Genomic DNA, 23510 nt, shown 5'->3' with positions numbered 1-23510 from the left:
AAGTCTTGACGACTGCTTGACCGTAATCAAGAGCACAAGCCATTTGCTCCTGTCCTCTTTGATTCCTCTACACTTCAGTCCTGGCTGAAGCATCCTGCTGTCACTCAGCCAACATGGATAAGTGATTTTTTTTTAATAAAAAAAAAAAGAAATAGACTTCACTAAGAATTTCTAGTTTAATAATCATTGGCTTGTCTTTTGACACACTCAGTCTTAACATTTCTTCAGTTACTCTACAACGGTTTGGCTTTGTGGATGGGGTTTCATTCATTCATGCATGCATGCATTCATTAATTCATTTTAAAGACTAAACTCTATCACTCAATTTTAGTTCATGACATCTGTTCTTCACAAATTGAGGGTTTTAAAGTATGTGGGAATGATATATACATCAGGTGTGAACTGTCATATTTTCATCCAACCAAATATCCCTATAACTTGAGACTGTTTGCAGGAATAAAACTTCTAACACAGAAATATAATGTATAATAGTTTTATTTTTCTCATTTTACTATTTTTACATTTTATGCACAAATATTTTTATCTGAGTAAAAATAGAAAATAACTGTTTTATGTAAAATTACAAAAAAAATAAAAACCACAAAGAAATACATAATTGTTATTATGACAGCATAAGTGTCTTTATTTAAAGAGTAAAAATGTATGCAAAAATCCTCCTCCCTTTTACAAAAAATTGAGAATTTTTTTTTCTGGCAACAAGTGAAATATCACTAAATATCAATATTTTTATACTTCCTAGATATGAAGACATTTAGTCAGTCACAGGTTGTTTTGCAATTATGAATTTAAAAACATTTTTGTGCTATTTCAAAGATACACTAGTTCTTTTTTAAAGGCAGTAGCATAAAATGATGAATATGGAAAATAGCAGACCTTGCTGCAAATATCTGGAGGTACAAATCTTTAAAGAAATATCATACTTGAGTTTCACCATTCATCAGGGGAGAAAAACAACTAAACAAATTTTCCTAATTAACTGACATAGACTGATACAAAATGAATATAATTAGTTGATTCATGTGAAGATCAACCACACAGAGCAATTCTGCCTAATTTGATTTTCTGAAGCCAACACAAATCTCTAAACTTCAGGCTAGTTCTATACCTATAAAGGTGGCTCAGTGAGAACCTCATGTGGAAAACAAGTTTTAAAACGAAAGTGAACATTTCATTATTCTTGTACTTAAGGTATAAAAGATGACCAATAATTTTATCTTTCTTCCTTTAAATATTTTGTAAATTCTCCTATGAAAAATTCATACATAAAAACATAACGAAGAATGAATAGTGTGAATTATATTTTCTTGCATAATCTTTCAATATGGGAAAAGACTACCTGACTTTCTGATAACTGTAACCTCAATAAGGACAGTGAAAATCGTTTACCGTAACCTGACACAAAGTAACAGAAATTTCTTGAATCAAATGGGGGAACTACCTATGTTATGGTGCATAAAATGATAAGAGGCAACGGAGAAAAAAGAAAAGGGTGTGATCATGTATGAGAAATGTCTCTGTTCAAATTATAATGAGCAATAAAAACTTAGAGAAAAAAATGGAGAATCTGTTATTGTTTTTAAGCATCTGAGAAATGCTACAGAAGAAATAATAATTTGACTTTGGGCTCTCAAAGAAATGTGAGTGTTCCTTGCTTTAAAAAAAATAAAAAAATGTATACACACACACCTATAACTGAGATATAAAGGAAGTCTGCCATCCTGGCTAAAAGGTTAACATAATGTCACCTTAAAAGCATTTCAAAAGTCAAGTATTTTAAGCTCTTGAAAATATATCAGAATAGTGTAATTTTTTTAGAACTATAAGTGATTTGTCAATTCCCTAGGTTAGTGGTTGGCAAACTCATTAGTCAACAGAGCCAAATATCAACAGTACAATGATTGAAATTTCTTTTGAGAGCCAAATTTTTTAAACTTAAACTACATAGGTAGGTACACTGTTATTAACTTAATTAGGGTACTCCTAAGGCTTAGGAAGAGCCACACTCAAGGGGCCAAAGAGCCGTAGTTTGCCAACCATGACCCTAGGCCATAAGTGGATGATATGAAACCTTATTTTTAGCTATTGGTTATCTGAAAGTAGAGCTTTTGTTATTATTTCTTATTGCTAGTCTACTCAGATATTCTTGCAACCACTGCACCCAATATATATTAATAATTTGTCAGTCTATTTTGTGTGTGTTTATAAAATGGTAACAGTGGGATGTTACAAACTTTATTCTTTTTTAGGTGTGTACTGCAGAGTCTTAAAGGACTTAATACAGTCATATAAATGGACCGACATTATACTTTGTAGCCCTAAAGCACAGCACTTAAAATTATGATTTGAGGTTATCAGACAAGGAGATCATAGACCTCTCCTCTCCTTGCTCCTAAGAGCCCTGTCTCCTGCGGTTCATTCCAAATGCTATTTAGTATATTGATGGCAGCAACTGCTAGCAATGCCACGTTGCCTATCTTACCATGGCCCTTTCCTCCTGGTTAGTCAAAAGCATTAACCAACCCTTATAAACCTGTTTAGAGGAATGAATTTAAAGTAAATGATGAGGGAGAATGTGCATAAAGTAATATTTGAGAATAAATCTTCTGCTATAAGAGGATTAGAAGTTATTTGCCAGTATCTCACATCAGGATTTGTACATAATACCTTAAAACAAACAACAAAACAAAAGATAGCAAGGAGAGCGAGCAAGCAAACAAACAAAAAAGATACATATTTCTAGCCACTTCTGCTTAGTGTTAGCTTGTGGTAAGCAAAGAGTTTCATATATAAAAGAATTAATTAATTTTTTAAGATTAAAAAAGTGAGTTATTACCTTCTGAAATATCTTTCCTTCTGAATATTATGTCTTCATATATGTGTATACCTGTATTTATAGGAAATGGTAAAGTGGACATGTATACAGATATCTGTGTACTCAGATATATAAATATTCAAAAGGAGAAAATTAAATAAATGGACAATTTTGCTTTAAGAGAAAACTGCCTGTACTGGAGGTAAAATTTTCTTTTTAAACTATTTGCAAATAATTTCCTAATATCTTGAAAGGTGAAGTACTGATGACTGATTTAAAGTCTTCATTTCATCAGAAACACAATGACCATGTAAGTAAACTGTTTTGCATAATAAACCAGCATGAAAGGGTAATTAAAGAGAGAGAGAGAGAGAGAGAGAGAGAGAGAGAGAGAGAGAGAGAGAGAGAGAGAGAGAAGCCAAACCAATTTTCTGGCTGAGGTATACCTTCTCGGTTTTTTAGATCTCTGACAGGAAAAACAGAGATCATTTCAAAATTTTTGTAATAGTTGGTTTATTAGATTCAATGCCTCTCTTAGAATTTAAATTCTTGACCTAACATTGTGAATCTATACAGAAACCTGAGCCAGATTTAAACCTGGGTCTCCCTCTTCAGCACTGCTCTTCTGCCAGTTGACTTCTTTGTCCTTTGCTTGCAAATATATAAATTACTTTAATAACTTGATACTATTAGTTTAGTAATTTATTAATATTATACTTTTATTTGATATGACTATTTTAGCTCTGCCTGATTAGATGAAACAGGCACACATGCTTTAGCTGTTAAAGTCCCATTTTCTGGTTTTATGTAAAGTAACATCTAAAGCAGCAGAGAGGGTAAACAGTTATACTTTCAAAAATAGTTAAGCCAGACTGTTTCCTGAAGATACTTCATTTATTTTTCATCCTCAGATGCTGCTGGCTATTTTTGGTAGGGCTAGACATTAATACTGACCAGTTTAGCTTTCCTGACTGTTAACAAACTACCCACAATGAACCTGCCTTCATACTGAAGCCATTGTGGTGATCCTGTAACATACTTATATTCTAAAATATATGCTCAAAGTAAAAAGATCCAAATTCACAAGAGTATGAAATATTTATAAAAAAAATCATGCATTAGACTGTACAGTTTAGAAATAAAGGAAGATTCAAATTCAGTAATAAAGGTGAGAGCAATGCGTGCTCTCAGAGTTAAGAAAGACCTTGAAATCCCAGCAGATCCTGGGCTCAGTTATCCTTTTCTGCTTGCAGAGAAGCTGCAGCCAGGGCGACTGCTGTGACAGGCTGGGCGATTCCATGGAGCTGCATCTTTGCAAGTTTCTTCTGTTCACACTCTGTGACCAAACGGTTCAACTCTGCTGCACTGTATCCAATAAGAGTCTTCAAGTCACAGACAAACTTGTACACAAATCTCTTGCCCTGAACTTTACAAATCATGTCTCCATCATAATAATACCTTTAAAAAGAGAAAAACACATCAGTACTATATAAAAAAGAGAGTTTGGGCTTCGCACAGTATTTCATACTCTTCCATACGCAAAAGACTAAGAGAATACTGCATCTATCATAACAGAAGTTAACAGGAAGTCATATAGAAATATTAAATGTTACTATGCAAGGAAACTTCAAAACATTACTTACTAAAATTTCAATGCTCAGCACTCCAAAACTTTACATACTACATTTTCAAAGCATGTTTTCCACAATTAGGATAAAACACTGATTTAAAGGAAATATTTTTAAATAAAACAAAAAACTTTGGGAGCAGTAACAGAACCTATGGACAGGGGCTTAGAACCAGAATGCTGAGATTTGAAATCTAGCATCTTTACTTATAATTTCCTTTGTGACCAGAAGAAAGCCACATTTTCTCTAAGCTTTTATTCCACTTCTATAAAATAAGATTTAACAGTACTTACCCTCATAGAACTGTTGAGGATTAAAAGGATTACCTTTGCAAAGTGCCTAAGCATACAATAACTAGCACATAATCCTCTATAAAATATAAGCTATGTTAACAATTAAGAATCCATATAATGCAAAGAAATTTTTAATATATCCTATGGATTGCTGGAATGGTCCACACTTCTTTTCTGTCTTGTACAAAACCCTATATTGTGTAACCATGCCTTCAGTTAATATGTAAAGACTTTCCTTTCTGAGAAATTCACCAAACCCAATAGGGAACCTCAAAAGAATAAAAAAAAAAAAAAAAAAGTATAAGTAAACAGGGTAGAAGAAACAACACAGAAAAACGGGAAGTACATCATTAAGAAACAAGGCTTCTAAGCCTTGGGGAAATCACTCCAGAACAGTGATTTTCAATCCTTTTCATCTCATGGAACACATAAATTACTAAAATTCTGAGGCACACCAAAAAGTATGTTTTACCATTCTGACAAAAAAAAGTTCTAATTTTGATTCAGTCACACCAAACGGCTATTGTGTTGGCTGTTGTCATTTTTTATTTGACAATCTAAGGGAAAAGAGGCCAGTGCCCTGACTAAATAGGTATAGCATAAAAATTCTTGCGGCACACTGGTTGAAAACCACTGCTCTAGAAGTCTAGTTTATTGCTGCTTTCTATGGAGATGGAAATAGGACAGAATTTATATCTAACTCGGAAAACAGACTTTATTTACCACTATGCCCTGCCAATTCCAACTCCAATAAAGGGGGGGAGGGGGGCTTCCTAAGTGAATACTTCTGGGCCGGCAGACTGTGAAGCCTTTGTGTTAAAATTGCACTGCCTATTTGCACCCATTTGACAAAAGTTGTTAGTAACTTATTACAAAAGGAACGTTTGAAAAAGTACCAATGGTATAAACTACCATATTTAGCAGGATTTTATTATAAAAGTCACTCCATTTAATTGAGTGCATTAATGAAATGACTGACCTAAACACAGGAAATCATGTCATCTTTCCCTAAATGCAGAAAAGCAAAAACAGAATAGTCATGTTCACTTCCTCCCAGTAAGATATATAACATTGGCTATAATCTTGTTTTCCCTTTTGTGTCAATTACGTTAATACATAATTTAGATCTCAGTCTACAAACCACCAAATCCTTGGCATCCAGTTTAAAATGCTACTGGCATTTCAATTTCTTAAGGAAATCCTATATAATAAAAGCATAGTATGCAAATTGTCCCCTCGACCAGGAGGTCATCCGAAAGTTCAACCAGGGGATGGGGCCGGCCGGGGGAAGGGAGGGAGTACCCAGCTGGCAGTTGGCAGCCGCTAGGGACCCTACCAGTGTACGAATTTTGTGCACTGGGCCTCTAGTTTCTACATAATATGTAAGGCCGTACAAGCAGACACCATAGAAAAAAGGAAAATGAAGAAGGGAAGTGGTTTTATATTTCAAAGAGAAAAATTAAGTTGGTATAGTCTTAAGTTTCTTGGCAAGAGGTGATAAAAAATTTATACACATAAGTTTTAATTTTACTTAATACTTCCTTCAATCTAGTAGATAAATTACACAACCACCACCAATTCATTGCATTTGTCCCCTCTCTAAAATGAGGAAAGTTGAAAGGTACATAGTACCTGAATTTTCATGGTCATGATTTATTTCCTCCCTCTTTAAAAAAAAAAAATACTTTTTTAACCTTTTAAATTGTGAAATATACTACACAAACAAAAAGGACAAAAAAGTGAACTCAGTGATTACAAATTGCACTTTCACCTGTTAAATATGACTCAGGTCAGGAAACAACACTGCCAGCACCCCAGAATCCCCTCCATGGCTCCTCCCAATCATCACTTCCCCCACCCCAAAGGTAAACACAATCCTGTTTCATGATAGTAATCTCAGTGCTTTTATTTATAGTCTTACCACTCAAAAATGTGATTGGGAATCGAACCATGATCCTGGTTCACAGGTCGACATTTAAACATTGAGCCATGCCGACTGGGCCAAAAATGCATCCTAAATGCTGTTAGTTTTTCTGCTTTTTGCACTTTACTATCTAAATGCATTCATATAGGATATGAACGGGTCTGGATTTTGGGGGGGGGGGGGGGGGTCTGAATTCTTTCACTGAAGATTGTATTACGAGGTTTAGTACCAGTGCTTGTAGCAACAACAGTTCATTTTCATGGGTACACAGTATATTCTCTTGTATACCATAATTTATTTATTCACTCTACTGTTGACAAATACAGGCATCATGATCATAATCTCTCACTATGAAACTCATACACAATATCCAAGGGAAATGTGAAGTAGCAACATAAATGATATTTAGAAATACAGAAGTAAATTGCAGAACTACTTTACTACATTCACTCTTCAAAAATAATTTTTTTAAAAATATTTTTTAAAAAATAATATCATAAAAGAATTCTATGATATTCCTATATATACTACTTCCCAGATACTTAAAAACACACACTGAATTTCCATCATTGTAACAAATATAATTTCTTATAGCAATTACATCAAAAAAATTTTATACTACTTAGGGGAAATTATAAGTAATTTTATTCCATTTCAATTCTATCAATGTAAAGGTTGGATATTCAGATTTAGGCAGATTGTAGGGGGAGAAAAAAACAGGAAAACAGGCCACCATTTTGCATCCAATTATAAAAAGACAACATTTTGCATATTTGCTCAAGTTTACACTCAATGCACCTATGCAAATGACAGCATCTTTATCTGTTATGTAAATAATAGAAACCTCAAAGATTAAATATGTTGGTTTTAAACAGAGTAGTATATGCTTTTAAATCAGATAAAAACAAATAACTTTTCCCCATCAGGCTATCAGCAGATTACGGGACAGGCCTGGAGTGGAATGACACTCAAAATATTGAAAGGTAAGAACTGCCAGCCAAGAATAATCTATTTAACAGTTAACCTTCAGATATAAAGAAGAAATCAAGGCATTCCCTGATAAACAAAAGCAAATAACCTTAGAATAATCTATAAAAAAAACTTTTATGTACCTCAAAATTATTACTAAAAATCTTTTTAAGAAGCCATTTTTAAAATACCACATGATCTCACTCATTCATGGATAATAGAGACCATTATAAACTTTTGAACAATAATAGATACAGAAGCAGAGCTGCCTCAAACAGATTGTCAAACTGCAGCGGGAAGGCCAGGGAGGGTTGGGGGGGTAGGAGGGAGGTGGGTAAGAGATCAACCGAAAGACTTGTATGCATGCATATAAGCATAACCAATGGACATAAGACACTGGGGAGTAGGGGAGGCCAGGGGATTGTCAAGGGCGGGGGGAAAAAAAGGACACATATGTAATACCCTTTGTAATACTTTAAGCAATAAAAATAAATAAATAAAAAAATAAAGAAGCCATTTTTAACGTAAGTATGAAAAATTTTAGCATATATATAAAACATCTTGTGAACAAGTCAAGGATTTTAACACCATTACATCACAGTGTTCACACCTAGAGGAAGGAGCCATTTTTTAGAAAAGCTTGATATTTAAAAAGTAATAAATCTTACCTTAATGCACGACTGAGTTTCTCATAGTTCATTGTAGGTTTATTTTTACGTTGTCCCCATTTTTGTGCAACCAGTTCAGGCTGATTTAGTTTAAACTCGCCTTCATCACCAACCCAAGAAATGCAGTCTCGAGCATCCTTGTCAGTAAGAAGTTCTAGCAAAAACTGCCACAGTTGAATCTGGCCATTGTTTCCTAAATTGACAGGGACAAGCATTGACCAAAGTGCTATGAATTAAAAGAGGGCAAAAGGCAACAAACAGGCTCTCTGGTTTTTAGCTCAACCATGCTAAAAGCACAGTTTTTTCCAAAAACTGTCTAAGCACTGCCAGAGAAATAGGCCATACTCAGATTTTCACATCCTATATAATAAAAGCGTAATATGCTAAGTGTCTGACCATCCGTTTGATCAGTCACTATGCTATGCACTGACCACCAGGGGGCAGAAGCTCCGACAGGTAGGTTAGCTTGCTGCTGGGGTCCAGCCGATCGCCCTGGAGCCCTTCCACGGTCCCTCCCCTGCCCCAATCATGCACTAGAGGGGTCCCTCGGCCTGGCCTGTGCCCTCTTGCAATCCGGGGCCCCCTGAGAGATGTCAGAGAGCTGGTTTCTACCCGATCCCTGCAGGCCAGGCTGAGGGACCCCATGGGTGCACAAATCCGTGCACCGGGCCTCTAATAGTGAAATAAAACAAAATATACATAATTTGATAAATATTATAAATACCAGATAAGAATGCAAAAATACCTGTTCTGTTCCCAGGTGAACTTCTATCTTCTCCTGAAATCCTTGGAGCTCTTTGTACTTTAGCTGCCTTTGCACTGCTGTTTATACCTTTAATGGTAGTTGGTGTTGCAGACTGAACTGATGCTGGAATAATTTGGACAGCTGCAAATAAAGACAAGGGAAAAACCTGTTTCCACTTCTAATACAAGCAGGAAAAAAACTACTGAAAGACATAAAATGCAATTAAGTTTAACGAATGCCCCTCTAATTACATCAACAAAAGGCCTCATTTCAAAAAGCTTTAATCCATAAGTTTTAAACAAAATTACAAAAAAAGTTCCAAGGATAAGGTATGATGTTTGTTTGCATTACGGTTCATGAATCTCAACTTAGTAAGAGTTGGTCTTATTTTTTAAATAACTTAGTGATGTATATACAGTCTTAAAATATTTGTTCATTAAAAATGGTTTATCGCCCTAACCGGTTTGGCTCAGTGGATAGAGCATCGGACTGCGGACTGAAAGGTCCCAGGTCCAATTCCGGTCAAGGGCATGTACCTTGGTTGCGGGCACATCCCCAGTTTGGGATGTGCAGGAGGCAGCTGATCGATGTTTCTCTCTCATCGATGTTTCTAACTCTCTATCCCTCTCCCTTCCTCTCTGTAAAAAATCAATAAAATATTAAAAAAAAAATGATTTAAAAAAAAAATGGTTTATCAGATGCTGGAGAAAATGTGGACAAATGAGGACTCACATTCCACTACTGATGAGAGTATAAACTTATACCACCACTTTGAGGAAAAAACTGGTAATACCTAGTAAGTTTGAAAAGATAGAAACTTGATATTACAATCAGAGAATCTCATGTATATTCTGACAAATGCTTATTCAGTGATGTTGACAAAGTTGAATATACAGCAGTGAAAATGAATAAAATTGAGCAGTAAGTATCAACATGGCTAAGTCTCATACCTTTACCCAAAAAGTTTAAATGTGCAAAACAATGCTATAAAGTATTTATGGTTACATAACTGGTAAAAATCTACATAGAACGATAAACATCCACTTCAGGATAGTCATTTAAAATGGGATCTACAACTGGTAAAGTTTAGATTTTACATATAAAGATTTAGTTTTTAATAGGTATGGTGTTATGGTATGTAGATGGTGGTTATCGTTTATTTTTTCTTTGTATATCTAAAATACTTCATAAATATTTAGTTTGTTCTTTTTTTTTACTACCTCACAGTACTGAATAACGGAAACATCTCTTATTGACAAATGGGCCGTATATTATGGGCATGAATACTCACGTTGATCAATAGTAACTATCTCGTTCATCTGTTGTTCCTGGCTTGCCAATACATCTGAAGAACACACATAATTTGTTTTCATTTAAAACCAGAATGTAAACCCCAATCCAGTAAAATTGAACTTAATAAATTTGATCCTTTTATAAGAAAGTCCACAATTACAAGCAAAACCAAACAAACAAAAAAGCAAAACATTAAACAATTGAAACTTACTGGAATGATAACTTTAAAAAATATTTGATAATCACTTTATAACGAACAGATATTTTTAAGAGAAGTAGCAGAGAAAGCTTCAATTTCTTTTAGAGTTCATTATTCAGAGAGTAATTTCTAATGTAAATATCTATATCTAAATCTATTTATCTATCTATATAAAACCATGTAAAACACGAAAATCTTCATTATCAGATCAGAAAAGAGACTATATACCACACTGAAATTATTTATATATACTCTTCAAAAAGGCTCCCTCAACATGATCTGAGAAATCTTCATAATTTAATAATCTGTTCTAATATCCACTTTTTAATAACACTGCTTTAATTTGATAATGCTTTAAAGACAGATACATTTTCAATAAAACTGTAAACGTCCTAAATGTCACAACTACACTAGATAATTTAACATGTCTACAAATACAGCTCCCAACATAAGAGTGCATCGTAAATGGCCCTAACGTGACCCATTAGAGAACCATTCGTTACTCATCTATCGCTATTCCTTACTCAGATGCTATTCTTTACCTCTCCAACAAGAGGAATGCTTCCCAGTCTCTATGACTTTAGCCTATTTACTGCCCATTATTGTTCCGAAGCTTCTGTCTTGAAATTGAATTGTACCCACCAGCAATCATATGTGTACTGACAGTGAGTTCTGAGACCTGGGCTCCCAACACAGTTCTACTTAAGGCACCATGCCAGGACCCAGTTCCAGACACACAGAGCTGGAAAGGGCTGGGGGACTAAAAAGAAGTCTGAATCCCACCTGTCAGATCGAAGTTTTCTTTGGGGGTCCTGAGTTTGGGAGTTTAAACAACGACATGGAACTAGCCTAGGAGAGATCTGGATTCTGATCTGAGCACTCACTTACTGGATGTGTGACTTTGGTTAAGTTATTCAACTAACTTGAACATTAATTCATGTTTAAATGAGATATCCTCAACCTACCACCTCCTCATGAGGTTGTCCTGAGGATTAAAAGCAAATATTTTCAGGAACACAGTGCCTGAAACATAATTAATTTTTCCGTAAACTGAAGATGCTATCATTTTATCCAGATTCCTAGTTTTGAGTATTTTCCCCAAGAACTGCTGTCTGCCTTGAAGAAAAATCCATGCCTTATGTTTGTGGCAGATCTCCCCCTCACTCCCAAATTTTATAAAAGTACCTTGAAGAGGTAAAAGGTGCTACTGAAATGGAAACTGTTCTATTTGTGACTATAAATGAACAAAGGTGCCCTAGCCTGAAAAGGCAAAAGAGAGAGTCACCATTACATAGCACAGGCATGACCAACCGATCAGATTAGCCTCTAAGCCCTAATTCTCAGAAAGAGTTTCATCTTTTTCCTGGGATCTCTCAAAGCCGAAGGCACAGCATGGACAGAGAGAGGTTTTTGAAAGCTTATAATAAGACCATATAGGCACTCTGTGATTTGCAGCCTTAATACGGAGATTAAATAAGATAATACATATAAAACTCTTACCACAGCCTTATCCAGTTAATAAACGTTAAGTATTATTGCTATTATCAATAAAATAAGCAATTACGATAACAAAGGTAAAAATGTAAAATTAAACCTAAGTTACGATGTAAATAGGTAATAACTCCAATTCATACATTTCCGAAGAAGCTCCAGATGACTCCAGAGAATTTCTCCCCGAGGGACCCGCTGGAAAAACTCTTCTTGGTTGAGACTACATAATTCTCGTCCTGAAATGTTGAGTGTGCTGAGGTCTATATCAGTCATGCTGAATTCCTTCATGACCCAAACTACCCAATGTAAGACTTGGTCTGTAGACCACTGTATAGGATCTAAAAAGAAAAAATATTACCATTAGCCTAGTTCAGGGGTGGGCAAACTTTTTGACTCGAGGGCCACAATGGGTTCTTAAACTGGACCGGAGGGCCGGAACAAAAGCATGGATGGAGTGTTTGTGTGAACTAATATAAATTCAAAGTAAACATCATTACATAAAAGGGTACGGTCTTTTTTTTTTTAGTTTTATTCATTTCAAACGGGCCGTAGTTTGCCCACGGCTGGCCTAGTTTCATCTTAGATATTATATACATTTACAGTTAACTTGTCAATACACACACACACACACACACACACACACACACACACAATCCAAACAGCCTTTTTCTCCCAAGTAAGTAAATAAACAATATATAAAATAAAAAGATTTTTATGCTACATTTTCTTGGTAGCTATTTTTCAATTTCTTAATCTAAATTTTTGATGGATTCCCATGGTTATACATCAGTTAGTCTGAAATTTTATCAAGAAAAACAAAATGCTAAATTGCTCTCCAGTGGGCCAACTGGAATAATATATGTGATTATGGAGTAAGATATCCAAGTTTAAAAAATTGTCCTATAGCAGTGTAGGATTTGGTGCACTAAAAAAAAAGGGGGGAGGGGGGGAGGTGTTTCTAAGGAGCTAACTTATCCAAAATGTGAACCAAGTACTCATTCCTCCCATCCACTTCTTGTAAAAAGCTGTCAGCTCTGCATTTTCCCTTATGGTGGCACTTACCATATAACATGCTAACTGCCTCTTTACTTAGCTTTCTTCACCTATAATTCATTAAGGTCTTAAATACAAGGACTGTGTCATGTAAACCATTCTATCTTCAAAACTTACAGTGCCTTGTGCATACATTTGTTGAATTTACAAAAGGTGAATCCAAGTAATTTCATGTCCTCATCACTTTTTACTGATTAAATTCACAAATGAAAAAATGGCAAACACATATAAATATTTCATTGTTGTATCCTGGGACCTAACAGCATTCTACCCAGAGGTTTAATAAATACTAGCTGAATTAATTTTGGTATAGGTATTGATGCATGGTGATGATCAATCCAAATGATAGTGGTTATATGCCATCAAGATGCATGCTATTCAATATGAAAATAAGTGATAAAAATAACATTTAGGTACTTATCAAGAGCCAATTTATAGTAAAATGAACATAATCAATATAAGAATACAGGACTAATAACCACAGAATTGATTATTTTGATTTTTCACAAAAAGTTAAGGAAGGAGGATTCTGAGAAGATAGCAGCAGTTTTAAATTTCTCTGAATTAAAAAAAAAAAAAAAATCACTAAAAGCATCTAGAGCCCTAACCGGTTTGGCTCAGTGTGTACAGCGTCGGCCTGCAGACTGAAAGGTCCCAGGTTCGATTCCGGCCAAGGACATGTACCTTGGTTGCGGGCACATCCCCAGTAGGAGGTGTGCAGGAGGCAGCTGATTGATGTTCCTCTCTCATCAATGTTTCTAACTCTCTATCTCTCTTCCTTCCTCTCTGTGAAAAATCAATAAAATATATTTAAAAAATAAATAAATAAAAATAAAAGCACCTAGAGAGCAAAACAAAAAATCCATTAATATTTACAATAAAACCAGGAGATAAGTTATCCCATGGACCCCAAAATACATGCAAGGTGAAGGCAAAGCAGTAATAGCCACAAGCCCTCCATAGTACCAGCATCTGTGCCGGGGAATGCACAGGGAGAAGCAAAGAGACATCTCACATTATCCGTTGTGAGTGCGGAAAACCTGAACACAGTCAGGAAGTATTCCTTAAAAGCACAACAGGCCAGGGTGAAAGGAGCAACTCAGAGTAGTTGTGCGCAGTCCAACAGCAGCGAATACAACGGTCTGTGGTAGGTTTAAGGGGCTAGAGCAGTGAACACCTGTGACGTTTTCAAACTGAGCCACAATCACTTCGAGAGAGTGGACCACAAAGAGGAGAAACTGGTGGGTGGGAGAGGAATTCAAACTGAGTACAAGAAAAAGGAAAGAGCAAGACCAGGTAATAAAAGTGGAGTAAGGAAACAGGAATTGAGAAACAAGTGGCTCTATATTTGAATACTGCTTAAAAATAAGAGAGGAGGGGTGCAGATGGTTAGAAAAACTATGCTAGACCATTCTTCTCTTTAAGAGAGCACCCTAGCTAATTTGGCTCAGTGGATAGAGTGTCGGCCCATGGGCTGAAGGGTCCCGGGTTTGATTCCACTCAAGGACATATACCTTGGTTGCAGGTTCAATCCCTAGCCGTGGTTGGGGTGTGCAGAAGGCAACCAATTGATGTGTCTCTCTCACACTGATGTATCTCTCTCTGTCTCTCCGCCTCCCTCCCACTCTCTCTTAAAAAAAAAAAAAAAATCAATGGAAAAATATACTCAGGTGAGGATTAACAAAAGTCTATGAAAGCTCATTTTGGATAAAAGGAAACAAAAAAAGTACCAAGATCTAAAAAGTTAGGAGAAAACAGAAATAGTTACAAATAGTCTGATTTGTTTTCTGAAATAACTAGAGGCCTTGTGCACAAAATTCGTGCAACGAGGGGGGAGGGGGACGGCGGGGATTCCCTCAGCCCAGCCTTTGCCCTTTCAGTCTGGGAGCCCTTGGGAGATGTCCGACTGTGGAGAGCAGGCCTAAGCTGCAGTCGGACATCCTTAGTGTTACTGCAGAGGCGGGCTGCTGTACTCAGTAGCCATCAGCCCAGCTTGTGGCTGAGTGGTGCTCCCCCTGTGGGAGCACACTGATCACCAGGGGGCAGCTCCTGCATTGAGCGTCTGTCCCCTGGTGGTCAATGCGTATCATAGAGATCAGTCATTCTGTCGTTCGGTCAATTTGCATACTACCCTTTTATTATATAGGATACCAGTACTTCTGGTTTGACATTACTAATTGGCTATGCTTGCTTCTTTTCTCAAAGACTCCTATAAATGACAGTAAAGGACTTTTTAAGAGATGAAAACTCAAAGGAATATAGCTGAGAAATGATTTGGGAGATTTCCACAAATTTTTTGAAGACAATAAGCAGAGTGAAAAGCCAGCAAAGTAGGAAAAGCTATAACCTAAAAGATCTATCAAGGAGAATACCAATTATGTGTAAGTATTCCTGCCTACAGAACCCCTACTGGCTCAGGTCATGGTGGTTCCAATTGGCAGGAGAGGTTTAAGTGAAACATGTGGAGACTGATTTAAAGTATGTGGTATGTTTAGTACCTGCAGGGCCTCTCCTTCATTCTCAGGAGCCAACTGAATGGAAGCATCCCCACACATGTGAAAACAAGGGAGAGAGACAAAGCACAGACTGAGAAAACTGAACTCAGTAAAAAAAAGTCTAAAAACTGAGGAGTGAGTCCTAGCCAATTTGGCTCAGTGGATAGAGTGTCAGCCTACGGACTGAAGGGTCCTGGGTTCGATTCTGGTCAACGGCATATGCCCAGGAGGCCCAATCCCCAGTAGAGAGCATGTAGGAGGCAGCATATGGATGATTCTCTCTCATCGTTATTTCTGTCTCTCTCCCTTCCTCTCTGAAATCAATTAAAATCTATCCTATATAATAAAAGCACAGTATGCAAATTGTCCCCTCAACAGGAGTTCGACCAGGGGGTGGGAGAAAGGGCGGGGCCAGTTGGGGAAAGGGAGGGAGGCCTCGGCCAGCAGTTGCTAGGGACCCTACCAGTGCACAAATTTCATGCACTGGGCCTTTAGTTTTAAATAAAATAAAATCTAAAAAAACTGAGGAGTGATACCCTCTCTACCTCCCTACCTTCCATGTCCCTTTCCACTTCCAGAATGCAGCATTCACATCCACATTAACCCTAATTCCTCATGTCAACCTTCTATTCCTGAGAGATTTTTGGCCAATTCTTCAGAGAAGTTTAAGAGACCCAAGAAACAAATCTATACATAATGATACTTGAGAATCTATTTTTTTAAATCCTCACCTAATATGCTTTTACTGATTTTTAGAGAAAGGAAGGAAGGAAAAGGAGGAGGGAGGTAGGAAGAATGCAAGAGAGAGAGAGAGAAGGGGGGGGGGGAGGGAGGAAGGGAAACATCAATGTAAGTGAGAAACATCAGTTGCCTCCCACACACACTTCAACTGGGGTTTTATAAGGCTACAAAACAATTTCTTATCCACTACATCTCCTCACTACTCATGCATATTCCCACTTCCCAGTTTTCCACATACTTTTCCTGTCAGGAATGTCCTTCTCTATCCAATAATTTGTCTAGAATAAATCCCACTATGACCTGTTAGAGATGCTAATAGCATGTAACAGCTTAAAAACACATTATCATTATGGAAATTACCTTTTTTCATCTACCTTCTCTCACTGCAACTACACTGTTTATACCCTAAGGGTATACGTTTTTTTTATATACAATCATGTGCTGCATAACGATGCTTCAGTCAACAATGGACCACATTTATGACAGTGTACCATCCTATCTAATAAAAGAGAAACATGGTAATTAGCCGTACCTCCGCTACCCTTCCCATTGGGTAATCAGGGTGATATGCAAATTAACTTCCAACCAAGATGGCGGCCGGCAGCCAGGCAGCTTGAAGCAAACAGGAGGCTTGCTTGCTTCAGTGACGGAGGAAGCTAATGTTCCCCGCCTGCCTTGCCGGCCTCTGAGCTTGCAGTCTGAAACATTGTTACAAATATAGAAGCTAAACAAAACCCCAGAAACCTGCTTTCAGCCAGCGGGGATCTCAGAGCTGGAGTTGAAACAGTGTTTCAATTATAGAACCCAAACAAACCAGATACCTGCTTTCAGCAGCCGAAGCCTCAGAGCTGGAGCCAAGCCTCAGAGCTAAAGCTGGCCCAGAATAAAAAAAAAAAGAACAAAAGGAGCAGTTGGGAGCTTCAGTCACCCGCCAACCTGAAAACAGCCCTCAGCCCCTCACCCAGACTAGCCAGGCACCCCAGTGGGGACCCCCACCCTGAAGGGTGTGTGACCAGCTGCAAACAGCCATCATCCCCTCATCCAGGCTGGCCAGGCATCCCAGTGGGGACCCCCACCCTGATCCAGGACCCCCTTCAGGGCAAACCAGCCGGCCCCCACCCGTGCACCAGGCCTCTATCCTATATAGTAAAAGGGTAACATGCCTCCCAGCACCGGGATCAGCGGAGCCGCGAGGCCTCCCGGCACCAGGATCAGCGTGACAGGGGGCAGCGCCCAAACCCCCTGATGGCCCTGCGGCTCTGTGTGTGACAGGGTGCAGCGCCCCAACCCCCTGATGGGCCCCTGCTCTGTGAGTGACAGGGGGCAGCGCCCCAACCCCGATTGGCCCTGCTCTGTGCGTGACAGGGGGTGGCGCCGCAACCTCCCCATCGACCCTGCCTTGAGTGTGACGGGGCAGTGCCCCAACCTCCCAATCGGACCTACCCTGAGCGTGACTGAGGGTGGCATCGCAACCTCCCGATCCGCCCTGCTCTGTGCATGACAGGGGGCAGTGCCCCAACTCCCCAATCGGCCCTGCTCTGAGCCTGACCAGGGACTGCACCTAGGGATTGGGCCTGCCCTCTGCCACCCGGGAGCAGGCCTAAGCCAGCAGGGCGTTATCTCCCGAGGGGGTCCCAGGCTGCGAGAGGGCACAGGCCGGGCTGAGGGACCCTCCCTCCCCCGAGTGCACAAATTTTTGTGCACTGGCCTCTAGTAAGATTATAACAGTACCTGAAAAATTCCTATCACCTAGTGACACTGTAATGACGCTAACATTGTGTGGTACAAAAGTTGCAAAGCCAACAGCTGTGGTTGAGATGGCAAAGGCCTTAACCTGGGTGTGGAAGAGGAGGACACTGAAGAGCTCCTGGAGGTGGTTTCCGAGGAACTGACTAATGAGAAGTTGTTGGGTCTGGCACAGGAACGCAGAGCTGAAGAAGAAGAGAAAAGGAAACTGCAGAAGAAAAAGAAACCCCAAAAAAACTGACAGTGAAGGGTTTAGAAGCTTTTGCAGACCTTAACAAGCTCCTTAAAAACTTTGAAAACATGAACCTCAACACTGAAAGGTTTCCATTAACAGAGAGGAATGTTCATTATCTGTTTAGAAATAAACTTATGATAAAAATTTTTTTAAAAAGCAAACCACGATAGATATATTTCTAAAAAGAGTGACACCTCCTCAATAAACACCGCAGGCAGGTCCTTCGGATGTACTCCAGAAGAAGGCATTGCTATTATGGGAGATGACAGCACCATGGAAGTTATTTATTGTCCCTGAAGACCTATCAGTAGAATGGACGAAATGTAGAGGTAGAAGACAGTGATTATGATGATTCTGACTCTGTGCAGGCCTTGGGTAATGCATGTGTTTGTCTTAGTTCTTAACAAAAAAAGTTTAAAAAGTTAAAATAAAAAATTTAAAAAGCTTATAGAAGGATCTAAAGAAAATATTTTTGTTCAGCTGTAAAATGTGTACTTTAAGCTACGTGCTATTACAAAAGAGCTGAAAAGTTTAAAAAAATTAAAAGTAATAAAGATACAGGAAGCTAAGATTAATTTATTGGTGAAATAAGCTTTTTTGGTGAATTACGTGTAAAGAGATTACGTCTATAATAGTGTATAGTAACTCCCTAGGCCAGCCGTGGGCAAACTACGGCCCGCGGGCCGGATCCGGCCCGTTTGGCTGTTCTATCCGGAGCCGAAAGAGCGGAGGGTTCTCTTGCTCTCCCCTCCGCTCCTTCACCAGCAGCAGTGTTAACATGTATTAGTTCACACAAACACTCCATCCATGCTTTTGTTCCGGCCCTCCGGTCCAGTTTAAGAACCCACTGTGGCCCTCGAGTCAAAAAGTTTGCCCACCCCTGCCGCAGGCCTTCACAGTCACTCCCCACTTATTCACTGACTCCCACCGAGAAACTTGCAGTCCTGCAAACTCCACTCATGTGTATCATTTCTATCTTCTGTACCATATTTTCACTGTACCTTTACTATGCTTACATACACAAACACTTGCCATTATGTTACAATTGCAACCGGTGTTCAGTACAGTCACATGATACATTACAGGTCTACAGCCTAGGAGCAATAGAGTATTCCAGACAGTCTACGTGTGTGACAGGCTATAGCCCAGTGATGGCGAACCTATGACACACCTGTCAGAGGTGACACGCAAACTCATTTTTTGGTTGATTTTTCTTTGTTAAATGGCATTTAAATATATAAAATAAATATCAAAAATATAAGTCTTTGTTTTACTATGGTTGCAAATATCAAAAAATTTCTATATGTGACACGGCACCAGAGTTAAATTAGGGTTTTTCAAAATGCTGACACGCCGAGCTCAAAAGGTTCACCACCACTGCTATAGCCTGTATGCTTGTACATGTGCGCTCTGTGTTTGCACAATGACAAAATTGCCTAATGGTGCATTTCTAAGAATGTACCCCCATTGTTAAGTGAAGACGGATTGTATTTCTTTGTATTCTTAGCACCCAGGACAGTATTTGTCCATCATGTATTATAGTCCAAAAAGAGGAGAAATACAGAAAATCAATATTCTCCCTAAAAATTCTACATTTAAAACAAATTATAGCTTACCCTAGTATCTTCTATGACAAGCTTAATTCTTATTATTCACCCTAACACGTGATTGTGTATTTCCTTACCGTACGGTATCCCAAGGCGCTCTTGCTCTTTCCTGTAACCTTCTAGGGCGGCAGCCCATCTGGTCACTTGTTCCGAGGTTTCATCTGAAATGGTTGTGATGTGTTTTGTGCCATCAAGAGTTATCACTTGAGCTTCTTCAACAAGATGTGCTTCTGCTTCAGCATGATGAGCATCTGGATCAATGACTACTTCAACTGTTTCCGCAGGTTTAACAATTTCAAGGATGTTGAGCTTTGGTTCCATTCCTTTAACAGTGAATTAAAAAATATCCAGATGAAAACATGAAATTCACTAACAAAATTTAGTTGAGTTGTATGTTCTAAAATGGTAGAGCAAAACTCCATTTTAAATGTTTAGCAATCTGTCTAGAGAATTTAACAGAGTCCTATTAAATGATAAAAACAACAATTCAATACAACTTTGGAAATCTATATATATAAAAGGCTAATATGCAAAGTGTCCCCTCGGGAGTTCAACCAGGAGAACAGGAGTTCGATCACACACTATGATGTGCACTGACCACAAGGAGGTGGCACGGAACATGGCGGATGACCAGCAGTGGTGACAGGGCGCTGAGGGAGCAAGGGAAGGAGGCGGCGGGGAGGCAGGGGGAACCGCGCAGTGGTGGCACATGGGCTGCGAGAGGAGGAGGCAAGGAGGAGACAGGGAGGTGGGGAACCTGATTGGCCCTGATCTCTGGCCAGGCCTAGGGGCCCTACCCATGCATGAACCGGGCCTCTACTCCTAAAGTGCTTAATATTTTAAGTGTCTGGTTGTCTGTTCAACCAATCAAAGCATAATATGCTGATAATATGCTAAGGCCACTCAACCACTCGTTATGACATGCACTGACCACCAGGGACAGACAATTGACTGGTTGACCAGTCGCTATGACATCACTGACCAGCAGGGAGCAGACGCTCCGACCAGTAGGATTGCTGCTGGGGTCCAGCCAATTGGGACTAAGCAAGACGGGCCAGACATGCCCTGGAGCCCTCCCGTGTCCCTCCCAGTCCCTGTTGTGCACCAGTGGGGTCCCTCGGCCTGGCCTGCGCCCTCTCACCATCTGGGACCCTTCAAGGGATGTAGGAAAGCTGGTTTCTGTCTGATCCCACAGGCCAAGCTGAGCGACCCCACCAGTGCACAAATTCATGCACCGGGCCTCTAGTATTATGTAACAGTGTTGTGTCAATTCATATATCCTGATTTTGAGCATTGTACTGTGGTCATGTAAAAGAATTCCTTATTTTTAGAAAATGCATATATTTAGGAATAGAAGGGAAACATGCCTGCAACTTATTAGTAAATAGGTTAAAAAAAAATGTGGGGGTGAGGAAGAGAATAAAGCAACTTCCTTTGCATAATTTCTCTTTTTGTGCTAAACTGCAGAGTCTAGATCACCTTGCAGCAAGGGTACCCAATGTGACTTAGGCTCTCGAACAGAGGTGGGCAAACTTTTTGACTCGAGGGCCACAATGGGTTCTTAAACTGGACCGGAGGGCCGGAACAAAAGCATGGATGGAGTGTTTGTGTGAACTAATATAAATTCAAAGTAAACATCATTACATAAAAGGGTACGGTCTTTTTTTTTTTTTTTAGTTTATTCATTTCAAACGGGCCGGATCCGGCCCACGGGCCGTAGTTTGCCCACGGCTGCTCTAGAACCACTGGCATGAGCCTTCTATTGAGAAATGAGTTAAGAGGGGATAAGCAGGCACATGGCATCCATTTTTTGGCTCCTGTGGAGCACTGAAAAGGAAGCATGGTTCTAGCTTATGGTAGGCAGGGCAATTGTCAGTCCCACACTGCAATGTGGCCGAGTCATCTTAGAAAGCCAACTAGAACCTGTTCTTCCAGCCCTCTCTGTGATCCTGTGATTTACTACCCTAACTTGCTGATTAAACCAGGTAAAATGTGTGATACTATCTGCTTAACCTTGACAGATAAAATAATTAATTCAAAAGCCTTAATATTTGGTTATATCACATTAAGTAATTTAGACAACCATCTAAAACACCCAAAACTTATAAAATTGAATTCTCATATTAGAAAAACATGAGTGCAGTTTTAAATAACTACACAAAAATTAACTTACCTTGGTAAGCAATTACCTGTACACTAAGTTGTACAGTTCCATCTGTCTTTACTCCTTGGTCAAATAAACTTCGTTCTGGATCCAGCTAAATATGGGTAAAAGGACTAAGATTATTTTCACATAATCATCTGGTTTAATAAAAATGGATATATCAAACTATACTTAATCACTAAAGTATACTAATTAAATTATAAGAACACATGTAATTCTTTGCCAAAATTTAAAATATTTTAACCACTGTGTTAGTAATTAAGGACAACATAAAGAACAGAATTTATTTTAAATTACAGTTTTCTCTAGCTCTAGAGTCTAGTTTAGGATTTTAAATAATGCCCAAAAGCAACTGTTTATTCCGTAAAAGTATTTAAAGTAGAAAACAATGTAATTTATCTGTCATTAAAAAGCAAGAATATTTATTTAGTGGGGACAATTTAAATAAATTTATTTATATAACTAGAGGCCTGGTGCACGAAATTCATGCATGGGGGAGGGGGATTTAGTCCCTCAGCCTGGCCTGCGTCCTCTCACAATCTGGCACCCCTCAGGGGATATCAGGCCAAAACCGGCAGTCGGACATCCCTCTTGCAATCCAGGAAACTGCATGCACCAGTGACCATACTTTTCACACAGGTGAAAGGCATTTTGCTGTTGTATGGGCAACTACATTTTTTTTGCCCTGATTATAAAAAGTAGTACATAACATGATCCTTCTGAGGCAGTAGTACCATTTTCCCCATGTTATGTGTGGAAAAACTGAAGCAGAGAGAAGTTAAGTAATTGGCTTTGTCACACAGTTATAAGTGTCAGAATCAGGGCTGACCACAAAATGTGCCAGCCAGAGTCCATGCATGTCATCGCTGCATCATCCTGCTTTTTCAGTGTTAGAGTAGTCTTGCCAGGTTTTAATTTTTAAATCTAAGAGACTATTCACAATATATAGGGTAGGGTCCCTAGGTCTGGCCAGAGATCAAGGCCATCTGTGGGGCAATTGGGGGCCCTGCTGACACCCGCCTTGGCTGGCGTCCTGGCACCACCCACTGGCCGGCCCGCCCCCGGACCGGATCGCTGCTGCCGGTCGGCTCCCTCAGTTGGGGGCAGCTCCTGAGTTGAGCGTCTGCCCCTGGCGGTCAGTGCAAGTCATAGCAACTGGTTGTTCCTGCCGGCTGTTCTGTGGTTTGGTCAATTTGCTTATTAGGGTTTTATTATATATACTTGCTGTTATCTCTCTTGTAACCAATTATACACATTTAAGGTCAGGGTTAATGCTAAATCTCTGATTACAAAATTTATTAAGGAACTTATGACTTTACTACCTGACCTAGATATGAATACCTTTACTCATAATTCTTTATCCTTTAAGTATGAGTGCTTTTTTCCCTCATATCACCTCATAGTGAATGCATTTCACACAATGACA

General features: G+C 38.8%; 1 protein-coding gene across 4 annotated transcripts in view; it reads right to left on the bottom strand.

The window, feature by feature from the left end:
* Positions 1–615: 615 nt before the first annotated feature.
* The window catches only part of GABPA (GA binding protein transcription factor subunit alpha), a 32094-nt gene continuing 9199 nt past the window's right edge, over positions 616–23510 (bottom strand). For 2 of the 4 annotated variants that reach the window (XM_036348029.1, XM_036348030.1), the window contains exons 4-10: positions 22094–22178; positions 19998–20243; positions 12187–12381; positions 10352–10405; positions 9061–9201; positions 8316–8508; positions 616–4291 (exon numbers count right to left, since the gene is read on the bottom strand). In XM_036348029.1, the coding sequence (XP_036203922.1) occupies positions 4063–4291; positions 8316–8508; positions 9061–9201; positions 10352–10405; positions 12187–12381; positions 19998–20243; positions 22094–22178 (1143 nt within the window). In that variant the 3' untranslated portion in view covers positions 616–4062. The remainder of the gene's footprint in view (positions 4292–8315; positions 8509–9060; positions 9202–10351; positions 10406–12186; positions 12382–19997; positions 20244–22093; positions 22179–23510) is intronic. The other 2 variants (XM_036348031.1, XM_036348032.1) reach the window with 2 other exon arrangements.

The sequence above is a fragment of the Myotis myotis genome, unplaced genomic scaffold, assembly GCF_014108235.1.
Source record: "Myotis myotis isolate mMyoMyo1 unplaced genomic scaffold, mMyoMyo1.p scaffold_m19_p_2, whole genome shotgun sequence".
Classification (NCBI taxonomy): Eukaryota; Metazoa; Chordata; class Mammalia; order Chiroptera; family Vespertilionidae; genus Myotis; species Myotis myotis.
Note: the sequence above shows the minus strand (reverse complement) of the source record. Positions and strands in the feature narration are given on the sequence as shown.